The 22,679-nt window shown below is 44.0% G+C and overlaps 1 protein-coding gene across 2 annotated transcripts; it reads right to left on the reverse strand.

The window, feature by feature from the left end:
• Positions 1–264: 264 nt before the first annotated feature.
• Positions 265–21,913, reverse strand: RLIM (ring finger protein, LIM domain interacting; the record flags this gene model as incomplete). 2 transcript variants are annotated; one of them, XM_081336594.1, is made up of 4 exons in its annotated part: positions 265–3,734; positions 4,531–4,614; positions 6,217–6,408; positions 21,838–21,913. In XM_081336594.1, the coding sequence occupies 4 exons, from the start codon at positions 21,911–21,913 to the stop codon at positions 2,164–2,166; spliced, it is 1,923 nt and encodes a 640-aa protein (XP_081192720.1). In that variant the 3' UTR covers positions 265–2,163. The 2 variants fall into 2 exon arrangements, with proteins under 2 accessions (XP_081192720.1, XP_081192721.1); XM_081336595.1 differs by lacking the exon at positions 21,838–21,913 and adding an exon at positions 20,953–21,113.
• Between the last annotated feature and the right edge of the window lie 766 nt (positions 21,914–22,679).

The following is a 22,679-nucleotide window of genomic DNA, read 5'->3' on the forward strand; positions in this document are numbered from 1 at the left end:
CAATAATCTGAGGTGATTTTTGCCATCTCATGCAAACAAGGAACAAAAATTGGGTCCTACAGGGGACTCATCTTTAGGCCAAGAAAAAAAGATAACCAATCGATGAGTGTCACTGAATCTTTAGGAATCCAATTAGGGTATAACTAAAGCCACAGCAGAGATCCCACATTCAATGCAAGTTTTGAAACAAATAATAACATTTCTGAAGATTTACTTCCAGTTATTGCTGTCGAAGTTTAAAACTAAAATGTCCCAATAGGTTTGCAATTATTTATAACTGCATGTTTAATTTAAAAAAAATACTTAAAAAGCGCTTTGTAAGAATATTCATTTGAGAAGCAAAAACATTGATGTTAATTACAATCCAATTTTTTTGAGGCAGTAGGAGAGGGAGAAAACATGCTGCAATTCTTAACTAGGCACAGCAGAAAAGTGCTTCATGTACTTTTTTAATATCCAATGAAAAATCATTTCTTTGCATAACGGAAGATAAAAACGGTAGCAAAATCTAAGCAAAAGCACAATTTATTTACTCAATAAAAATTATTCCTAGGATATATACAGCATAGAAGAAACAATCTGATGTGTTTCCAAGCAGTTGCCTTAAGACTAATTGATGTATTCGTAATTTGATAAACCACTTGCTTGAGAGGGGGAAAAAAATATCCCAGTAGGTTTCATCCAAAGAGCTTCCCTTCCACCTCCAAGCAAGGAATTAAACTTTCAGAGATACAACTTTTAAAACATCCCAATTAAAAGTATACAAGTCACTAGAAAGAAGTTTTGCTGAAAGCCACAAATGCCTGATGCCCAGTGGTTAGAAATATGGTGCACAAAGAAAATGTCTGCGTTAAGAGCAAGATAGATAATAAGCAGATTTCACAATGCCAAAACAACACAACCAGCTAGCTACCTTTGCAAAGCTGGGACCAAAGAAGGCCCAGCAACTTGCACTGGCTAACTGAACCATGGTTATCCCACTCAATCCAATTACATTGTTTAACAATGTACGGAGTCATTAGCTAACCACACACCAACTTGGATTTGCACAACGCTCAGGAGCCACGAAGCAGCCAGCAATCACATTTTGCTCGAGTATGTTGTGCAAATGCAAGCTGTCGTGCAACCTGGCAACCTGACTTTATACATAAAGTGAAAATTTGTACTGGGAAGGCTCAGGTGAGCAAAGCCCCTGTTGCAGCAGGAAACGTGCCATCTTTAATCTTTCCAAAAAGCGCTCTGCATCCAAACGATGCAGGCATCTCAGGCCACAGAGGCCTTGCTCGGCTCAAGTTATCTTAATTTCCCAATGTTTTTTATTTATTTTTTAAATAATAAATACTGACGAAAGCTGGGCTCTTTGCCATGAGGCTCGCCCAGGGTGGGCAACCACACCGTGGGCTCTCGTGGCTAAACACAGGGGAGGGTTAAATTCTGAAAATGTTTGCACCAAAGCGCAGTGGAAAAGTCACTGACCTGTACAAAAAGCTTTACTGTTTTTAAAACAAAAAGTGTTTATTTAAACAAGCATAAGCAATTAATTAAGGTATTTCCACAGCAAGATAAATATCCCAGTTAAACTATCAGGTCGTTCTATGGCGTGCCATAGTGTTGGGCTTAAGACAGCTGTACAGTGGGAGAGGGGCTGAGGTTAGTGTTATTTACATTACCATATTCAATACCCTACACGAGAAAGGAGCTAAAATCAGACATGGGAGATTAATTTCACTGTTCTGCCAGGGGAGCAGAGTCAGTTTTGCTTTAATCCACAGTGAAGCACAGGCTGTATACAGACAGCTAAATGACTCGTAGTCGAGGCCTCCAGCATTCAACACACATTAGGCTCAGGAGGGACTGACAACTTGATTTGTGTTGAGAAACTGAAACTATACAACAGCCAAGTGTCTTTGGGCAAATATAGACTTTTCTCTTTCCTTTTTTAATTGACAACACAAACCTGGTCTTATTTTTAGGAACCCTAATTTAGGTGGTTTTGTTTCTTGCTTTTTTTTTTTAAAAAAAAGAAATTCCATTTCATAAGAGGAAATCACACTATTCTTTGTTTTTGTATTTATAACCACCACACAAAAAGTGGCTGTTGCAAGCAGCGCCTTGCCCATTGCTCCCTCGCCATGTAATAAGCTGAAAGGAAACCACGGTGGGTTAGACCACACTCTCCCGGTTAGCCGAAGCCAGGACGGCGCGGCGGCAAATTGGGCAAGTGGAATTCTCGGATAGCCAGCGATCTATGCAGTGCACATGATACTCGTGGGAGCAAGGGAGTTTTCTAAGCTTATTCCCTTCGGTGTATTCGGTGATACAAACGCTACAGGTTTTCAGAGCATCGCTCTCGCCAAAATTCCTCATGGCCAGGTTGTCAATTTGTTCTTTGGTGAGTCCTCTGGGCTGGTCATCGTCTTCTTCATTGAGCAGGAAAAACTGGGCCAAGCTAAGGAATGGCAAGGAGCCACTTTCTTCAAAAGTAACGGACCCCCTCGCGTTCCGCCCTTCCCGTCTCGGCCCGGCCGTGGGACCCCCTTCAGGGCCCCCTTCGTAGGCCTCTCCCGACCCAGCCTCAGGACCTTCAGGGCTCAAATGGCTATTTCCGCTGCCCCCTCCAGCCGGGGGCTCGGCCACTTCCACATTTGGGGCCGGCGCGGAGACCCCGGGATCGGCGTCGCTATCGCTGTACATGAAGTAACTGAGCTCACCAAAGCCAGTCATGATTTGTCTTAGCATGGTTTGGATGGCAACCGAGGTGGTCTCGCTCAGGCCCGTGTTCAGGATTCTGCGAATGGGGATCCTAATGGTGCTGACATAAGTTCGCACGCCCGCCCTTTCCGAGCGTGAAAAGGTACGTCTGAACCCTCCTCGCTCGCTTTCGTATGTGACGGTATTGTTCGGAGTCTGGGACCTGGATCGCGTTCGGTTGGCTATGCTATCTCGCTGCCTGTATTCTCCTGGACGAACCCGTCTCACTTGCAAGTCGAGGACGATGGTCGGAGGTCTCTGACCGGGGGCTGGGGGGTCCGCACTGCCGCTCGTTTCTGAAGAGCTCGCTGCCGGGGGGACGGGCCTGGCTTCAGAGGTGGAAAAGAGAACAGTGTTCTCAGCGGGCGCCTCGGAATTTGCTGCATGCTGACGTATGACCATATGCTGCCTCGTTCTAGAACTTCCTTCTGCTTCGCCGACCAAGGGAAGATCAGGGGTTTGAGAGGACGTGTTGTGATGTATCCTGCGCGGAGATTCACTCACTGGATTAAGAGGGGATCTACTTCTGTCAGTCCTTGCCCGAGTCCTCCGTTGCTCAGGGCTTCTGCTTCTGGACCTTCTCTGGCCTCTCTGAAGAGAGGCCTCTTCGTTCAGCTCTTCAGGGTAACTCATTTCCGGCTCAGGCTGCCTGGCCACGGGAGGGGAGGAGCTCTGCCTTAGAGCCGGGGGAGAGGCAGACCTTGACGTCTCAGTGTCACTTTGGCTGTTTTCTAGATCCTGTCCGGTGGGGGGCTCTGCGGGGGGCTCGCCCTCTGTTTCTGTACTTGGGTTCCCGTTATTGCGGTTGACGTTTATCTCCAAACTAAACCTGAAATCCCCGCTGTTTGGATTAGTCCGGCTTACTGCTCTCCACGACTGGTTGCCTCTCTGCCCACTTCGTGTCGTATTCCCAGTTTGCCGAACTGAATTAAGCCAATCTATTATGGAATCACCATTAGACACGTCTTCTGCGGATTCGGCACCTGCCAAAGGAAAGTAACTGCTATAGTTAGGCAAATGAAATGATTCTGGGCTAAAAACTTTCTCCAAACCCTTTACAAGTTATGATCTTAGAAAATAAGGTTCTTGGTCGCAGTACATATATTTGTTCTTCTAATTTTTGGACACCATAAAGGCTTAACTCACCATACCTTCCTAAATTAATCAAAGCAATATCTATGGGACAGATTAATGTCACCACCTTTAATAGACTATACCAACAAATAATAATTTGTCCAGCACTGGACACTTCAGCAAATCAGTCAAGATGACTGTTTCATAAAGGTCAAGAAATAAGATAATGGACTACGATAATTTTAATGAATTCCATTCCCTAAACTAGAACATCTGCCAGGCAATCATTTATCCATGCGATATTGCATAAGCCCAGCCTCTGGTTTCATCCGGACTGCTTCTACAATGTTAACACATCGAGGCTGCACGCTTGGCCAGAGAGATCTGAACCAAGGTATCAGATAGGCACGTGCGGTTATCATGGGTAAAGCAGGCCTGCTTTGAATAAGTTCGCGGCACAGTCAGAATGCTCACCGCCGCACTCTCTTAAGCCAGGAACAAAGGAGAAAAAGAACAGGGAAGTCTGCCTCGCTTTGTAGAAGCCGTTTCAAAGGAGATGAATACGTAAGCTCTAGAAACGGCACCACAACAGAAGTCAGAGGCCCAACAGAAGCACAACGGCTAAGTTCGAATGGCTTCTTTTGTAAGTCACGCGGTGTGCCACCTGACTTGTCGCCACAGGAAGGTTAGAAGAGCAGTGCCTACCTCTGCCGTCTTCAGTGGGCTGCTGAGGTGGGCCCTCCTTAATTTGCTGCAGCCGTCTTAGCAGCTCCTCCTCCGTAATTTCACCTGAGGAAACAATGGGCAGGTGTTCCTGAGAAAGTCATTCACACTCATGTGCAGCAACACTAGGGGAACCAAAGCAGAGATGTGTTCGCCAAGATTACTATTATTCTTTCTCTGTTTAACATTGGGATTGTATTTTCATTTAAAGAGCCGCGATGGGTTTTGGGTGGACACGTGGCAATACTCCCAACCACCCTCCCTCAGAAAGTTACCATGCAGGCCTGAAGAAGAGAAAAGAGAAAAAAGGGAAAAGACGGAGGGAGAAGACACTTGAGAAGGCGGAGGTCTGGCTTGCCTACTTCTGCCTGGGAAAAGAACAGAGCGTGGACGGTGAAGAGCAGAGGGCAAGAAATTAGAACTGCAACGCTCATATTCGGGGAAAATGAACGGAGGGTAGTTTATCCAAGAAGACTATTCTTAAGGGAGAGTATGAAAGAGCATGAAAAAATATTGAATTAAATCTACAGAGCGCGCAAAATAGCAAAAGAGGGAAATGGTCTTATCTCAGCAGCTGAGGGGGAGCAGGGGAAGAGATCAAGAAACATTTGTCCAATAAACAAAACACAGCTTTAACCTTATAAAATATAAAGCTATCCACATGGTCAAAAGTCAGGTGGCTGACCAACACTTGGTACTGATGCCCACTACACCTTTACCTATTAGAAGCGATAGGTGGGAATGTCAAATGTTTTAAGTTGGTCGTGTAAGAAATTCTAGAATACCATTGCTCCGGGAAATAGCCCAATTATTACATTAGCGAGCAAAGTCTTTACCGTATGCGCCACCATGGAAAGATTACTGAGCAGTTAATAGATTCTTATCTGTTAACTAAGAGCACAAACATCTTAGCATCTGTACAGGATTTTCTTTCAAGAGAATCACTGTATAAACTTGGCTTTGATACTGCAATTTTTCTTCAAGAGAACTGATGGCTAACTTCTTCCTTTTTTAAAAATCTATTTTATTCATTTATTTCCATTTCTATTGCCGCCCAACTCAAACAAATGATTTGGGGTGGCGACCAATTGTAAAAACAATTAAAAACAATTACAATAATTTCTTCTGAGGAGTGGGAAAGAATAAAATCTGATGTGTGGTTTTTTAAGACAGGAATGGAAGTCTGCAGTTGTATTTGTTGCAGAGGTTAAGCTCTTTTGGAAAGTCCATATTGGAGGTACCCGGGTTCCTGGGTTTACAAGCGTAACTAATACAAAACAGCTGTGTAATCCCTTATACTCCAAAGCACCTGAGGGCAGGACACGAAGCAACGGGTAGAAGCTCTCGTTAAACAAAGACCCAACCTGGGACTAAGGAGAAGCTTCCCGACAGTGAGAACAAGTCATTAATGAAACAGCTCGCTTCCCGGAGTTCTGGGTGCTCCCTTGCTGGAGCTTTTCGAGAAAAATTTGGACACCTATTTGTCCAGGATGCTACAAGGACTCCTATCTTTCGCACGGGGGTTGGACTAGAAGACCTCCAAGGTCCCTTCCAGAGCTATGACTCTATGACAACTATCGTGAGCGACTGAAATTAAATAACTGCTGGATTAACAGCGGGATGGCAAGATTCTTACTGTCTGAATGGCAAGCTAAGAAAAGGGCATACCAGGAGTGCCTAGTAAGTTGTTATCTCTCATCAGCCTGTAGTCTTCTTCACTCAGGTTATTTACAAAGTGATAGAAAGCTTCTTCTCGGTCCAACCGGTCCAGTTGACTCCGGCGCTGAGCTTCCGACTGATTGATATTTCCTTTATTATTAGCCTCTGAGCTTTCCATGTTGATAAAAGTAGAAAATATTTCTAAAAAATAGAAGTAAAAAAAAAGATCAGCCAATTTTGGGGAGAGGGATGTTTTAACTCCATACTCCATATAGCTAAACTTCAGTGAAGAATATGCATCTATCTCGTCACAGAATGTCATGCAGGCTGCAGAAATCAAATTGTGGTTAAAAAGAGCACACCTGTCCACAAGGTAGATATGCATTATGATATTGATATATCATTTGAATCTTCTGTTTATTTTTATTCTGTTAACTGTTCACAGGGTAGTTTTAATGTCTGTGTAAACAGCGTAACAGTGCCTAAAATTGTGTAGCAATTTCAGAAATCAGAAGAAAAGCTGGGAATGTGTTCTAATCCCCCAATGGGGGGGGGGAAAGGTGTTTACAACAAGACAGCTTCATTGTAAGAACAGGCCGGGCCTGCTGGGCAGAATAGAGGCATCAGCCGGCCCCGTGACAGAGGAGGGTGTAGCTGGGGCCCCAGTCCTGGGGACAAGCTCTTCCCTGACCCAAATGTAAGACCACCTCCTCCTGTGAACGGGCCAACATGGAGGATAAGCACAGGAGGAATTGCCTCCTCTGGAATCTAGTCCAGAATAAGAGGTGCTGCATTCAAGAGAACCCACTGGACCATCCATAAACATAAAACGCTAAAACACAAAAATACACATACGTAAAAAATGCTCTACACCCAAGGATGTGTACTTTAAGCCTGAAGCTGAAAGGTAGGGCTACCTAGCTACAATGAAGATACCAGCAGGAGGAAAGGCAACAAACTCTTGAGAACATTAACAGGACCTTTTTAGATATCGTCTGTCTCTTCTACAACCCAAGCTATGAATCAGCTGCAAAGCACTTCTTTTAAAGCAGAACATGGCCTATCTTGTCAAGGAGCCATTAGTGGTAATGTGATTTAAGGCATTAGACTTCATGAAGATGACAGCATGGATGATCAATCATCCAATATGGTGGAAGATAAAAGAGTCTGGCATGTTCTCAACCTGATTCAACCAATTATTATTTATATTTCATATGTCCTAATTCCCCCATCTCCCTTGGAGACCTAGATTACCTAGATCTTCTCATATATTGCCCTTAGCATAAATGGTGCGCTCGCTATATCACTTATTCAGGAAAAACAATCTGCTGTAAATAGATTTCAACACGAACATTCACCTCACCACCATTTATTCCACTCATGATAAAAGTACATGTATTTTATATTTCCCTCACCACACAAATGAGGTAAAGGAAGTCCAAATGGACATCTGCCACCAGCATCTACACTACATAGCACCCAGGCACAGCTGGGTATGTTTTCATTCTAAAATATTGGACCTCACACATCGGAAGAGCTTGCTAGTAATAGTGTGTGTTGAATAACTGTTTGAGCAGATAATCTCAACTATGACTTTGTGGTCAAAGGCAGACAGGTCAAATGAAGTCAAGAGCAATTTGAGAGCAACAGTTCTGTTGCTAAACTAACTCCATTTAATCATGCAAGGAGACCTTAGTAGGGGACAGACCAATACTAAGATTATCACAATGACTGAAGCTGCCACTAGTTTTCCTATAGAGTCTGTAAAATAATTGTTTCCACTGAGTGTGAATAAGAGGATGCTAAGCAACACCAGGTTAAATTAGACTAACCCCGTGTTTCTCAACCTTGGCAGGGGGATTCTGGGAGTTGACGTCCACACATCTTCAAGCAGCCAAAGTTGAGAAACACTGGACTAACCCAAGACTCAATTTCTCAGCACATTCCAATCCACTTTAATTCTACATATTTGTTGTTAAAGACACACCACTGTGTCTTCTGAGCTTTCAGGAGTAGATATTCACTTAAGCACAGACACTGCTATGCCGAGCTATGTTCTGCCTTGGATAAAAGGTTCCTGGGAAAGTTAGATCTAAAACTGGCAGAGCTATGGCAACCTCAAATCACATGTCACGAACCAGGGTTAAGTTCCACTATGGCAGGGCTTTTCAACCTTTTCACCCATTGTACCACTTTTAGGATATGGCAACATCCAAGTACCACCAGTCGCCTAGCAAGGTGTCAAAAACTTGATCACCAAAAAAAAAGAAAAAGGAAAAAAGTGATGAAGTACAGGTAGTCCTCGACTTACAACAATTTGCTTAGTGACAGTTTGAAGTTTCAATGGCACTGAAAAAAGTGCCCCCCAAGCCACAGCCGAGCAAGACACCTGCCTGCCCGCCCGGCGGCGCTCTTCCTCCTGTCGCTGTGAGCATTTCTGTTGAGGATTTGGCAGCAGGGGTGGGGGGTGTTTGGTTTTTATCCCCCCCATCTCTGCTGGGTGCTTGTAGCAGGTTTTGGTCACTTCACATGACCCTGGGACACTGTGACCGTCATAAAGATGAATCAGTTGCCAAGCATCTGAATGTAAATCAGAAGACCCTGGAGATGCTGCAACATTCCAGCTGATCGGCGCTTCTTCTGGGCTCAGCAGATGGGCCGGGATCAGTGCCGAGCTCCAGCTGGAGCCTGGTGCTGATTCTGGCGCTTCCGCTGAGCCCTGAAAGCCCTGCAGCTCCAGCCGTCTCTCGCTCAGGCTTGTGCGGTGCTGCCACTGGTTCAGCTCATTCCCCTCCCCTGCTACCCCTTTTCTAGGATGGTCGCGTACCACCTGCCAGGTGCCAATGTACCACAGGTGGTACCCGTACCACTGGTTGAAAAGCCCTGCACTATGGCTCAACACTAGTCAGCCCCCAAGCATGTTACTGTATGTCCAATCAGCACTACCTGTCTGATAATACAGGCAGTCCTCGACTTACAATCACAATTGAGCCCAACATTTCTGTTAAGTGAATTTTGTCCCATTTTACAACCTTTCCTGTTAAGTGAATCACTGCAGTTCTTAAGTCAGTAACAGTTGCTAAACGAATCTGGCTTCCCCGTTGACTTTGCTGGTCAGAAGGTAGCCAAATGGGATCATGTGATTCCAGGATGCTGTAACCATAAATGTGAGTCAGTTGCCAAGCATCTGAATTTTGATCATGTGACCCTGGGAATGCTGCAATGGTCCTAAGTGGAAAAAACAGTCATAAGCCACTTTTTTCTAGTGCTGTTGTAATTTCAAACAATCACTAAATGGACTGTTGTAAGTCACCAGCCAATATCCTGAACAATTGGCTTTTTCAGCGTATCATTTATGCCTGGATTCTAGCTTGATGAGCGATTTATCTTCTTTAGGACGAACCTCCCGTGTCAACATCCGGACCATCGGCAGTTGCTTGGCTACCTCCCTGATACGGGGAAGAGTGAGACATCCCTCATCTGGATCACATACATAACTAGCCATGTGCTCATCTAATGAGTCACCCTGAGATGAATCTTAATCATGACATCCAGGATGAGACAAATGAGTGTCAGATTTCTACTACAGAATCAGGAAGATGCCTGTGCCTGTTTGTTTTGACCTACAAATAGGACTGTTGAAAGAAAGGCAAGTCATGACCTACGGATGCAAAATATCCTGAGCTTAAAATGTCTCTATCTCAGTACACAGGGTCCTTCAGCTTCTGTGCCAGAGTTTTATCCCAAGCTTCAATCAAAATATGGACTTTCATAGCCCTTTGAGCTCATTACCCCCCCCTTTTTAAAAAACAACAACAACAACTGTAGATTATCCAATAAAGCAGCTGGTACTGGTCTTCTTCCTAGTACCATCGGCTAGGAGCATTTGGGTGAAGGATGAGATGTGGGCAGGACAGTTCAGAAAACCATTCTGGATGCAAGATGACGATTATTAGCTGCATTTTTTCCTATAACTTGGGTGGTAAGAAATTCTCAGAATGGCTAACTATAAAAAAAGGGGAATTATCAAAGGGCGGATACATGTTCCCATTATCCTCTATAACAGCAGCCCTCAACATTTTGGGCGCTAGAAACTGGCTCCGTGGAGGGCAGTTTTTCCACGGACCGGAAGGCATGGTTTTGTGGGTTGCCTAGATCCCACACATGCACAGATGGGGCTTTGCTCACTTGCGTGGACCAGTTCCTGGTGGGCCACAGACCGGTGTCAGTCTGCAGCCCAGAGGTTGGGGATCCCTGCTCTATAACATAAAGTGTTACAAATTTGGTTCTGGCGCAATAATGGCTATTTTAATATCCATTAATTAATTAGAATTAATTATTTTTAACAATCTTCTTAGGAAGCAATATTTTCCTATTTGATACACATCTTTTTTTAATACAGTGATGCTTTTGGAACAGCTAACATGCCAAATGACAAGTAGGTCAAACATAAGCTTGTACTTTTTACTCTCAGAATTACTGCTTCTTAAAACATGCAAAGTAAGCATTAGCAGCTCGTTTGAGGCACCTGTACAAAGAAGCAAATACTGACCATGTTTCTGAGGCAGAGTTGTACGCAGAAAGAAAACATGTGACTCCTGTTTCAGGAAGACAGGTTTGAGTAACCTTCTTCCTCATAAAATTATGGCAATGACCAATTCTGAAGTAATACCAGCAACAAATTTTTGGCCTTCAACTATGTGCACTGAATTTTTTTTACTTATTCTAAGCTATTATTTTACCTTAGTTCCCCCCACCAAACTTGGAAGCAGCACTTCCCATATTACCCAGTATCATTACAGTGTCAGGGACAAACAATGGTCTCCCTGCAATTTGCAAATCCTGGATATCAATAAACAGGAAGTAACTAGATACCAAATGCCAATGTTAGTCATCAGTGGCTAAGATGTGTAGAAATTTTTCTGCTTATTTATGATCTTACAGGTAACCAGTGATTAATATCCTTTACAATGCTTAAGAAGGACTCCAAGAATTTGGTAAAATTCTTCATTCTCAATTACCGTCTAAGAACAAAAAAAAATGAGGCAAGACAGTATACACTAAAAGTAATTACCATGTGTTATTAAAAACTAAAATATGTGGGAGATTACACTACCTACACGCAAGCAAAAATACAGCACTCGAATCAAAATCAAATACGGACATAATTCCACTCATAAACCTTTGAATTACACTTTTAGCAATACGAAGAAACCTGACCGCAACTCCAAGTTGGGAGGTTTAAGAGAAAAATAAGAGTTGGAAGGCACCTTGGAGGCCTTCTAGTCCAAGCCCCTGCTCAAGCAAGAGGCCCTATATCATTTCATCTCTTCTTAAATCCTCCAGTGATGGACCACTACAACTTCTGGTAAAGTATTCTCTGTCCGGAAATTTCTCCTTAGTTCTAGGTTGCTTCTCTCCTTGATTAGTTTCCATCTGTTGCTTCTCGTCCTGCCTTCAGGCACTTTGGAAAATAAGTTGACCCCCCTCTTTTCTTTGTGGCAGCCCCCTCAAATACTGGAAGACTGCTATCATGTCACCCCCGGCCCCAGTCCTTTTTTTTACTAGACTAAAGGTAAAGGTTCCCCCGCACATGTGTGCTAGACGTTTCCGACTCTAGGGGCCGGTGCTCATCTCCGTTTCAAAGCTGAAGAGCCAGCGCTTGTCCGAGGACGTCTCCGTGGTCATGTGGCCGGCATGACTAGACGCCAAAGGCTCACGGAACGCTGTTACCTTCCCACCGCGGTGGTCCCTATTTTTCTACATGCATTTTTACGTGCTTTTGAACTGCTAGGTTGGCAGAAGCTGGGACGAGTAACAGGTGCTCACTCTGTTACACGGCACTCGGGATTCGACCCGCCAAACTGCCGACCTTCTGATCGACAGGCTCAGCGTCCTAACCCATTGACTACACATACCCAATTTCTGCAGCCGTTCTTCATATGTTTTAGCCTTCAGCCCATCCTTGTTGCTCTTCTCTGCACTCTTTCCAGAGTCTCAACACCCTTTTTTATAAAGTGGTACTTCATATTATCTTGATTCTATCCCTGTGTTAATGCAGACTAGGATTGTATTAGCTTTTTTGGCTGCTACCATACGCTGCTGGCTCATATTTAAGTGATTGTCCACTAGGACTCCAAGATCCCTCTCACAGTTGCAACTACTGAGCCATGTTTCACCTAATCTGTACCTGTATATTCAGTTTTTCTTTCCTAAATGTAGAACCTTCTATTTCTCTCCATTGAATTTCATTTTGTTAAGATAATTTACAGGTTAATTTACAATGCATCACGCACGTATACCTATTTGGACATAGGAACAAAACAGATTTAGAAACAGCTTCCTAGAGCAGGGCTTTTCAACCAGTGGTACGGGTGCCACCTGTGGTACATTGGCACCTGGCAGGCGGTATGCGACCATCCTAGAAAAGTGGTAGCGGGGGAGGGGAATGAGCTGAACCGGTGGCAGCACCGCGTGAGATGGCTGGAGCTGCAGGGCTGAGCGGAAGCACCAGGATCAGCACCAGGCTCCAGTTGGAGCTCGGCGCTGATCCTGGCGCTTCTGAGCCCAGAAGAAGCGCCGATCAGCTGGAATGTTGCAGCATCTCCAGGGTCTTGTGATTTCCATTCAGATGCTTGGCAACTGATTCATTTTTTCAGTGCCATTGTAACTTAGAACAGTCACTAAGTAAACTGTTGTAAGTTGAGGACTACCTGTACTTCATCACTTTTTTCCTTTTTTTGGTCATCAAGTTTTTCAAACCTTGCTAGGTGACTGGTGGTACTCGGATGTTGCCATATCCTAAAAGTGGTACAATGGGTGAAAAGGTTGAAAAGTCCTGTCCTAGAGCACTCTCTATATTGCACAGCAAAGATCTAAAAAATAAAAAAAAATCATATTCACTTTTAACTTTAATGAGATTATTATTTGCCAGGTTTCAACAACAGTACTTGGAACCGAAACACCATCCTTTCAACATTTTTTGCCCTAATGATATATTGTTTTTAATGCTTTCTTTTAACAACGTACTATACTTTGGGGAGACTAGAATCAGAATTTAAATGGGTGTATCCATACTTGGGAAACTCAGGTATGGAAACAAAATGTAGACTGAGAAGGAAGTTTTGAGCTGGATTCTAAGTTCCAGAAGACATTAGTGGAAGTTTTCGATGCCAAAGAAAGAAAGTTGAGAAGACCAGCAACTTGGGTACTTGAACACCAATAACTTAACTGTTCCTGAGAATTAGGTGGATTAAAATAGGCTAAAACCTCAGATTTAAACTTACAGAGTGACTTCAAAAAAATAAAAAGCCATTGATTTTTTTTCCATCTCCAAATTCATCTTTCCCAATATATAATAAACTTGCTCAAGCTGAGTCATCAAAACCCCAAATCTGTTATCCTGTGATCCCTAAAACGTTTACTCCGATTGGATGAACAGAAGGAAGAAAAATGACTTTTATAGGTCCCATGGGCATCACTAATCAGGGCAAACTTCTAAAGCATGACTTCATTAGATGTAGAATGTCTGCACGTCCACCCTACTTTCCACTCCCAATACACAGGTGTCTTTAGTGTTTGTTGTGCATTCATAATTCCCCCAAAACTCAAGTACTCTAAATAGATTATAAAATTGCTTAAAGGCATTAAAATAAACAACAGAAAAATAGATAAGAAAAGTCTTCCATGACTTGAACTGTACTCTGCATAGAAGAGTCAGTTGCAGTCCATGTCAGGACTAAAATTCACATTTTGAAGTTTGGGGATGTTCTAGATTTGAACCAAAATGGGGGGGGGGATTCCAGGCTGGAGGATTCCTTGGCAAGAGCAAGGATGGATCCCTGGGATAGCAGCTGTGTGGATAAGCAAGATATGGAGAACACCAGTGGGAGGACAAACAAGTGGGATATATTGTACTATATTGCAGCTTGTTCCATACTGCAGTGACCACCTGTGGCAACAAGGAAAGGTAGAAGGGAAGAGAATGCACAAACTGGCATACAGGCCAAATTATTGGTAGGGCACGGAGACACAAAAGCCATATCCTACCTATGCTAGCTCATCCAAAACGGTTCAGCCTTTTCAAGCAGTGATGTTTGCTCCAGGATCAGGGCAAGCCCCAATTTCTCATTTCATGCGCATTCCTTACATAAAGAAATTTAGACGAAGAAACAAAAGCTGCCGTCTGCTTTAATACAGGCATTTATCAACAAAAGTGCTTGAGGATGAGAAGACGTTAGTACAGTATAGGAGCTAATTTTCAATCCTTGTGGGGGAAGCATTCCTTAAGCAGAGTCTTCTTCCCTCTAACTACACACCTAACTTGTCTTTGTGAAGACATCTGGAAGGCTTCTGAGAGAATAACTGAAGAGATAAATACGAAGCAGGGAGCTAATCTCTGGAAACCACATTATAAAATCAGGATCCAATTATCTAGTAATTGAACTAGGTTTTAAAAAAAGAGCTCGTAAAATAAGGGGGAAAAGCCTCTACACATCACAGGCCTTCTTCTGGCTTGAGATAAACACAACTCACAATAATAGCATCGTAACATAGCTTAGTGAAAGCAGGATCCACTTATTAAATTGTAATGTTCAATTCCATCAGCAAAACTGAATGAAGAGTTTCCAAAATGCAGTAGTGCTTGGCAGACAATCAGAAATTTGCCTTTCAGATGACCCACTGTAATTGTTCTTTAAATTAAATGGAGCTAATGATTAGTGCCTAGAGAACCGTATCATAAGAGGCCTCTTGCTTTCATCCAAATGGATAAGCAGAAAACTAAAACCAGATTATTTGAAATATATCACTGGAAGGAGGGAGAGAGTTGATATTGTGATGAAGGTTAATTTATTGTAATTTTTTGGACATTGTACATGCAACTGAAATAGGATTTTAAGAAGTTGTAACAAATGTTAAGACTAGGCACAGAAAAACATGGGCCTCCAATCTTTTTATAGGAGGATTTCTAACAAAACATCAAAAATGTTCAGACTTTTTTGAAGAGTCACTTCTGAGCAGAAAAGCACTCATCTTCCTTTTGTCAGTGTTGCAAGGCATATGAAAAAATATATATCTTGGCAATAAAAAAATATTTCTCCCACTGAGGTCAGTGAAGGCCACTTTAAATCCCAACTGCTCGTTGGAGGCAAGGATTTCTGGGGACCAACAATGTTAAGAAAGAGGCATTGCTTCTCTTCTCCAAAACTCAATACCACATGTAGCAAGTTGGGACTTTGACATTTCTTTAATTTTTGAGGATTCTGAATTAAAAAAATAAATAAATTGTATGATGATTCAATGGCCCACATTACAGCAACATCTTTGGTATGACTTGCAATTCTGGGTCAGGTTAGAGTGCCTGAGCCTGCTTTGTAGCAAAATGCCTGCTGGTGACTTGCAGCCCTGACACCCTTGCTCTGAACCAATTTGGTCTTTGGGCTGAAAGAGGCTCCCTACTAACGTTGTGCAGAAATGCTTTGCTGTTTAAATACCAATTTCGCTACACATAAAATCCTCAGTTTGTGACCACTATTGAGCCAAAAATGTATGTGGCTAAATGAGAATTTTTTAATTGAGCTTTGCCCCATTTTACGACCTTTGTCGCCCCCGTTAAGTGAATCACTGCAATTGTTATGTTACTAGCCAGGTCTGGTAAGTGAGTCTGGCTTCCCTATTTACTTTGCTTGTCAGACGGACGCAAAAGAGGCCCGGCCATCGTCATAAATGTGAGCCAGTTGCCAAGCATCGGAGTTTTGATCCTGTGACCATTGAGGGGGGGGGGGTGTTGCCGCAACTGTTATAGGTGTGAAAAACAATCATAAGTCACTTTTTAAAGTGCTGTTGTCACATCAAACTGTCACTAAACAAACTGTCGTAAGTCAAGGACTACCTGTAATTAAATGTCACAGGTCAGATTACCAAGACTATTTTAGTTTCTATTTTAATTTGGATTGTAGTGACCACGATTTTTGATGCTGCACTACTTGGAGTAGTTATAGATGCATAAAAGGTATTACTACTACTACTACAGACACCAAAGAGCCATGGGAAGATAGGTGCTCGGCATCACAGGACAAGGTAGAAAGACCTGCGCGTGGATTAGAGAACACACGGAAGTATACGAGGCCATCAGAAGAGTAACAGCATTGAAAGGGGAATGGGCTGGTCACAGAGCAAGAACGGAAGACAGGTGGATCAAGGCAGCAACAGAATGGATCCCACTTGATCAAAAGCGTCCATGAAAGAAACCTAAAACAAGACGGATTGATGACATCTGCAAGTATTGCAGGCCCAATTGGCAAAAGAAAGCCCAGGAGTGTATTGGTTGGAAACATACAGAAGAGGCCTTCATCCTACTGTGGGTAGACAAGGAATCTGTTTTAAAGTGTGACTGATTGATTGACTTGCCCTTGGCAAAGAGTTGTGAATCCATTGGGAGTTATCTCGTTCAGGGTGATTATTGATTCAAAAAAAATAATAGAGCTGTTTTACCTAGAATCAGCAAGTTGAATCAGATTAGCTTTTGGGCAGATGCTGTGCTGAAAAGCTCTTCTGACCTGTCACTCAAATGGCTGGAGACAAACTGCATGACTGTGTCAAGTCAAATCACCCCAAGGTCTGCATGGCCCCATTCATTATAAGCCAGTCTAAAAAGTGGTTCCTCGTGAAATTAAGGGCTCTTTTAATTTCTATATATTAAGGAACTGATGGGAAGAACAATTAAACAGGTCAGAATGTCAGAGATACAAAGGCCTTTAGGAAGTTACACTGCGCTGACTGAAAGGGCATTGAAATTGATAGGAGTTGGAAGGTCAAAATATAGGGACAGCACTTGGTGCCTAATCAGCCAAAAGGTTTTATGGATGCACTAGGCCAGGGGTAGGCAAACTTGGCTCTTTTATGACTCGTGGACTTCACCTCCCATGCTGGCTCAGGAATTCTGGGAGTTGAAGTCCACGAGTCATAAAAGAGCCAAGGTCGCCTACCCCTGCATTAGGCTAAGTCTGTTTTTTTTGAAGTCAAAGAAAAATAAGATTATAAATAGCAGAATATCAGAATTGGGAGGGACTTTGGAGGTCTTCTAGTCCAATCCCTTGCTAAAGCAGGAGACCCTATATCATTTCAGACAAGTGGCTGTCCAGTCTCTTCTTAAAAACCTCCCGTCATGAAGCACCCACAACTTCAGGAGGCAAGCTATTCTACTGTTGATTATCCTGTTAGGAAGTTTCTCCTTAGTTCCGGGTTGCTTCTCTCTTTGATTAGTTTCCATCCATTTCCATTGTTTGTCTTGCCTTCTGGTGCTTTGGAAAATAGGTTGACCCTCTCCTCTTTATGGCAGCCTCTCAAATATTGAAAGACTACTACCATGTCACCTTAGTCCTTCTTTTCTGGACTAGACATACCTTATTCCAACCATTCTTCAGGATAGCCTTTCAAAAAGCAAAAAAGTGAACAAATTTCACCCCACCTGCCATCCTCACAACCAGCTAAAAGCAGCTTCTTCTACATGAATCTCCCCACTGGTTAAAAAAAAAAGAAAAGAAAACCATTTTGCCTGTAGAAATGTTTCACAAGATCATCTTCCAATTTTTTTTTTGAAGCTTGTGTGAAATGATCTGGACATTTGTGCCTCTTTTAGCCTGTTTTTCTACACACGTGAAAGTCTTCTAGGATAGACAGTAGTGACTCCAACTGAATATCAAGGCTTACAAAATTGATCGACATCAAAAAATTACGTTAGAACAGTCTCTTATCATTCTGAAACCAGATCAAGCCTTCAGAAGATCATGTAAACATCCACATATACTGTAGTTCCCTGACTTTTTAAAAGTTAATCGCTTTAGCTATCTGGGAAAAATAATAAAAATAAATCAAAAGTTGCACCTCCCAGATTGTAATATCTATAGTTTTAGGCAATTTTAGTACAAGCTTTTCAACTAGTGAAAAGAAAGTGTTAATTATGCCAACCACCATCTTATGTTCCCTTTGCATCTCAACTCTCTTCTCTTTCTCATGCTCTTCCTTTGTTACTGTCATTTTTGACCGAGTACAGAAAAGTTGGTTTGAACCTCTTGGATACTGTTATGTAATTAAGTTTGGACCAAACATTCCTTTCCTGCCGAAGTCTTTTTTCCTCCAGTTGTTGCCTTAAACATGAACCATCTTATGCAAATATTTCATAATTGTCAAACAATTATCAATTGGCACAGAAAGTACTAATCAGGGATAGAATCTGAAATGCAAGCTTTATGGTATAAAACTATGGAAAATGGAGTGGGGAGAGAAAAGATGGAAATATCTGACCCACTTCTCATCTTTTAACAAAGGCTGGAGAATGCAAAAAAGTCAACAAACACTAGGCAGCTAAACTGCATTTCTGACTAGAAGTTGCAGAACACAGGAATGAGTAAAACAGAAACCTCTAGAGGTACTGAGAACTGTGCACTTGCAATGCCTACTTTCCATTCAAGCCTAGATGAGCTATAAATTGCCCAACAATCCTTATATATTTTCCAAAATATAACTTTACTGTAGTAGATGACTTTACTGTAGTAGATGATCTTTCAAATCGTCTTAGATTAAAATAGTTTTACGTTGACAAATCTTCCAAATGTTAAACTTCTGAATTTAAATGCATTTTTTTCATGTAATCAACTGTTAAAAGAGTTCAATCACTATTCTTCTAAATCTTTTTTCTATTTTTTTCTGTTACTTTATATGCATTTCTGGTAGATTTGCTACCAAAGGTTAGGTTTTTTTTCAAAATGGTATATTGGCTGGAAAAAATAAAAGGACATTTTTTTCTCCAACCAGAGCAGCCTAATTGGTATACCAAAACATTGAAACTCTTCGTGTGAAGTTTTCCTCAACTTGGCAGGGATTCACACTGCATCCTAAGTAGCACTGACATCCCTGGAGAGAAATAAAGCTTAACAGTTATTAAGCACAGAAATAACAAATGGTTGACTGCCAGGGCACACCAGTAATTAAATTTAACTGTACCAATGCACCAATGCTCCTGGTAATTATCCAAAGCAAGCCATCACCAAATCTTTTTAAAAAGAATTAGCTTATCTTTCCTTTCAAACAAAATCTTCACCTACTGCTCACTCACTTGCAGCTTTCACTCCCCCAGGACTACCAACTTTGGGTAATTTTGTAAGAGGAAGTGACCTCACTGGTCTATTGGCTTCCTGTTACTGATGACTGGAACTGCAACCCAGCTTCATTCAAATCTCATTTCCACCTCCTCCTTTCAAATTTCACATTTTCTCTGAAAGAGTTTGGTTTAAGTCATTTCCACATCCCAAGCAGAACACTGCATGCTAAAGAGCAGATGTTAACAAATTGGTAGGTGCTAGCAATATAGTTCCTGTCTATGTACTTCTCAAATTTGAATTAAAAGTTGTTTGGGGTAACTCTTACCTTTAAAAAAAAAGTTAAATGCCACATACAATGAAGCTATTATATGCTAGCTGATTCATTTAAAAGCAAATGTAATTTGACTTAAATGTCAATTATTTTCATATTAAAGTATCTAAATTTCTCTCCAGAGCTTTTGGCAGAATTCAGTACAGCTAGTAACCATTTAAAATTCTCCATATCAAAACTAGGAGTAACTCAATATTTACTATATAATTAGCTACATCCCGAAGGGAGCTATTCCTGCACACATTCAATATAATTGACACTGTCATCATAAAGTGGTATTGTTAACAAGTGGCTGGACTGTCCAAATCACAGAAACCCAAAAGGATGGAGGCATAAAATTATAAAACTAGGTGCTTCCTGTTTGGTTAGGGGCTGACAAATATCTGAATGGGTCCTGATCACTACAGTTAACTACGAATGTGTCCTTCTGGTCTTTGATGAAAGCACGTTGGTGAACCAAGGACCACCCCAATTACTACCATTTGATTTTGGGGCCAAATAAACTCAAGATTTAAAACCAGTAATTGACAGACATGATCTTTTTGGAAGCAGTATAAAGGAACCCCCCAAATTAATAGCCTTGACCCTCAGAGGGGATGACCCAGGAAGGGAAAAAAGCAGGACCTGCTGCCCCCTTCCTGCCTCTACTACACCCTACGGACACACCTGAATAATAATGGTTTATTCCCATGGAGAAAAATCCCCCCCCCGAAAAGGTGGGGGGGGGCTGAAGGAAAAGCGAAAGGAGAGGAACACACTTGGCCTGACGAACCGAAAGAGGCTGGGGGGGGGTTTCCTGTCAGAGCCGTGACTTTCAACCAACAGCCATGACACATCAGAAGCCACCCTTCCCTCCCTCCCTCCCTCCCTCGGAGGCTCGGAGGAGACTAAGAAGCCGGATTCCTTTGCATCGAGCCGTGGCGGAGAGGGTGTCCCGACTGAGGCCGGGGCCGCGATGACTGGAGATAGCGTAGAGGCCCGGGCCTGGGAAGGTAACGCCAAGCCAGGCCCGGGCCTCGCGCTTGCCCAGTTAGGCCGCCGCTCGCCGCAGCCCCCGAAGCGGGGCAAAGGCGGGCCTCCCTTCGAGCGGAGGGAAGGCCTGGGAGGCTGACAGCCCCGCCGGCCAGGGGCGATGGGAGTTGTAATCCAGCGGATCGGGAGAGCCGCCCGCCTCGCGAGGAAGGGGGGGGGAAGGGTCCCGTTGCCGCTCGACCCGACAGGGCGCCCCCCACCCCGAGGCCGCCGCCCCGCCGCCCCTCTTCCTGCTCAGCCGCCCGCCCAGAGTCTGGCCGCCGCCGCGCCCCCTCGTACCGCCCCAGAGGCCGCGGCGTCGTTCCGTCCCGTCTCCCGTTTCTTCCGCCCGCCGACGCGTCTCCTCGGCCTGGCTGGTTCGGCGGCGGCTGCGTCCCTTCCTGGCTCCGCTTCGCTCCCTCAAGCGGCCATTTTATGCTCCATTGTTACTAAGGAACTCGGGGCCGGAAACGGCGAGGGTAAGTCGGGAGGGAGGAGAGAGCACGGCGGGGGGGGAGGGAGCGCAAGCCGACGCCTTGATTGGTTGGGTGCCGGGCGGCGGCCCGCGCAATAGAGGAAGTGACGCGACCGGCTTCCCTCGCCACGCCCCGCAACGTGCGCATGCGCCCTGGGCCCGCCGTCCCCCTCTCCCGTCACGTTGCTCGGCCGAAGGGAGCGGCTGGAATGGCGCAGAGCGGAAAGGAAAGGCGAGAGGATCATAGAGTCCGGAGCGCTGGGAGGGAGTGGCCCTATGCGCTGGCTGCCACCGGGCGGCCATTTTGAAGGCGAGCCAACCTGAGGTGGGGTGGGGGTCTCTGGGTCGGCTCGAGGGGCTTCTCCCCAAGGCGGAAAAAAGCGCCCCCGGATCTCTCTCCGCTGCCGGAGAAGCCGCTTCAGTTCGGAAACGCCATTTGGTCCCTGCGGCTCTCGTCTTCCCGCGGCACTCCAAGACCCATCATCCACAGCCCGGGCCGCCCCCTTCTCTGTAAACGGGGGGAGGGATAGAGGGGTTTACAGCTGCCTGCAACCTCATCGATTCCCCTCCCCGCCTCCGCCCTCTCACTGTCAGACTTTACAAGCGATAGGGGTGGGTGTGGACTACAACACCTATCCGCCCCGGCCAACCAGATGCTTTTCTTTCCCAACCCCCCAACGCCCCCCCCTTTCACTTTTCGCACTGCCTACCTGAAGGATGGGCTGCATCCCTCTTCCTCCGCCGCCGGAACACGTGACCAGACTGACTTCCTCGTGGGCGCAGCATGATGGGTCCGGAAGTCGAACCTTTTGGGAAAGATGAAGCCTCGAGGCGCAGCTGGGTTGTGAGAAGGAAGTCCAATTCCGTCTCTTGCACCGCTGTGTCAAGGCCCGCCTCTCTCTCCCTGGTGCTTGCGGATCAAGATTCAAGCGCACGGAGCTCTCCATCATCCACAGCCTGGCCTGGCTGCTGCCTGTCTTGGCCAAACCAGAAAAGAAAAATGGAAGTCAGGAATGGGCTCCCCAAATGATTCCTCTCTGGTTGAGCAAAAGTCTTGCAAAAATACACTCGCCCTGAATCTTTCAGGAAGGTCCACACATTTCTCACGGATTAAACCATGTCAGGATTTATTCTTTTATCTCCCATGTATCAGTTAATCGGTCCATTGATGCAAAACAGAAAAGAAATTTGCCTTTTTTACACAATTGGTCAGTAAATTGTCTTCCTCTTACCTTCAGCTTTTCATTTCACTATCGATATTCAGGAATCAATTCACATGCAATCAAGTGGATTGTAGCTCACCAAAGTTGTCTTTTAGATGCCATTTCCCTATTTTGGATAATTTGTGTATCAAATAGCAACATTTATATCGATTCTAATACATGAAGTTAGTACAGTTGCCATAAACCTACTTTCTTCTAGATCTGTGGCACCTTAACATGTGATCTGTTGCCAGCATTGTCATCTTTAGGACACCAGCTGGAGAAGGCTGATGCATATTTGTAATGCAAATTACATGAGCAGTAATGAAGTAATCTCCATTGACATGAGA

Source organism: Vipera berus (genome assembly GCF_964194415.1).
Source record: "Vipera berus genome assembly, chromosome: 11".
NCBI classification, from domain to species: Eukaryota; Metazoa; Chordata; class Lepidosauria; order Squamata; family Viperidae; genus Vipera; species Vipera berus.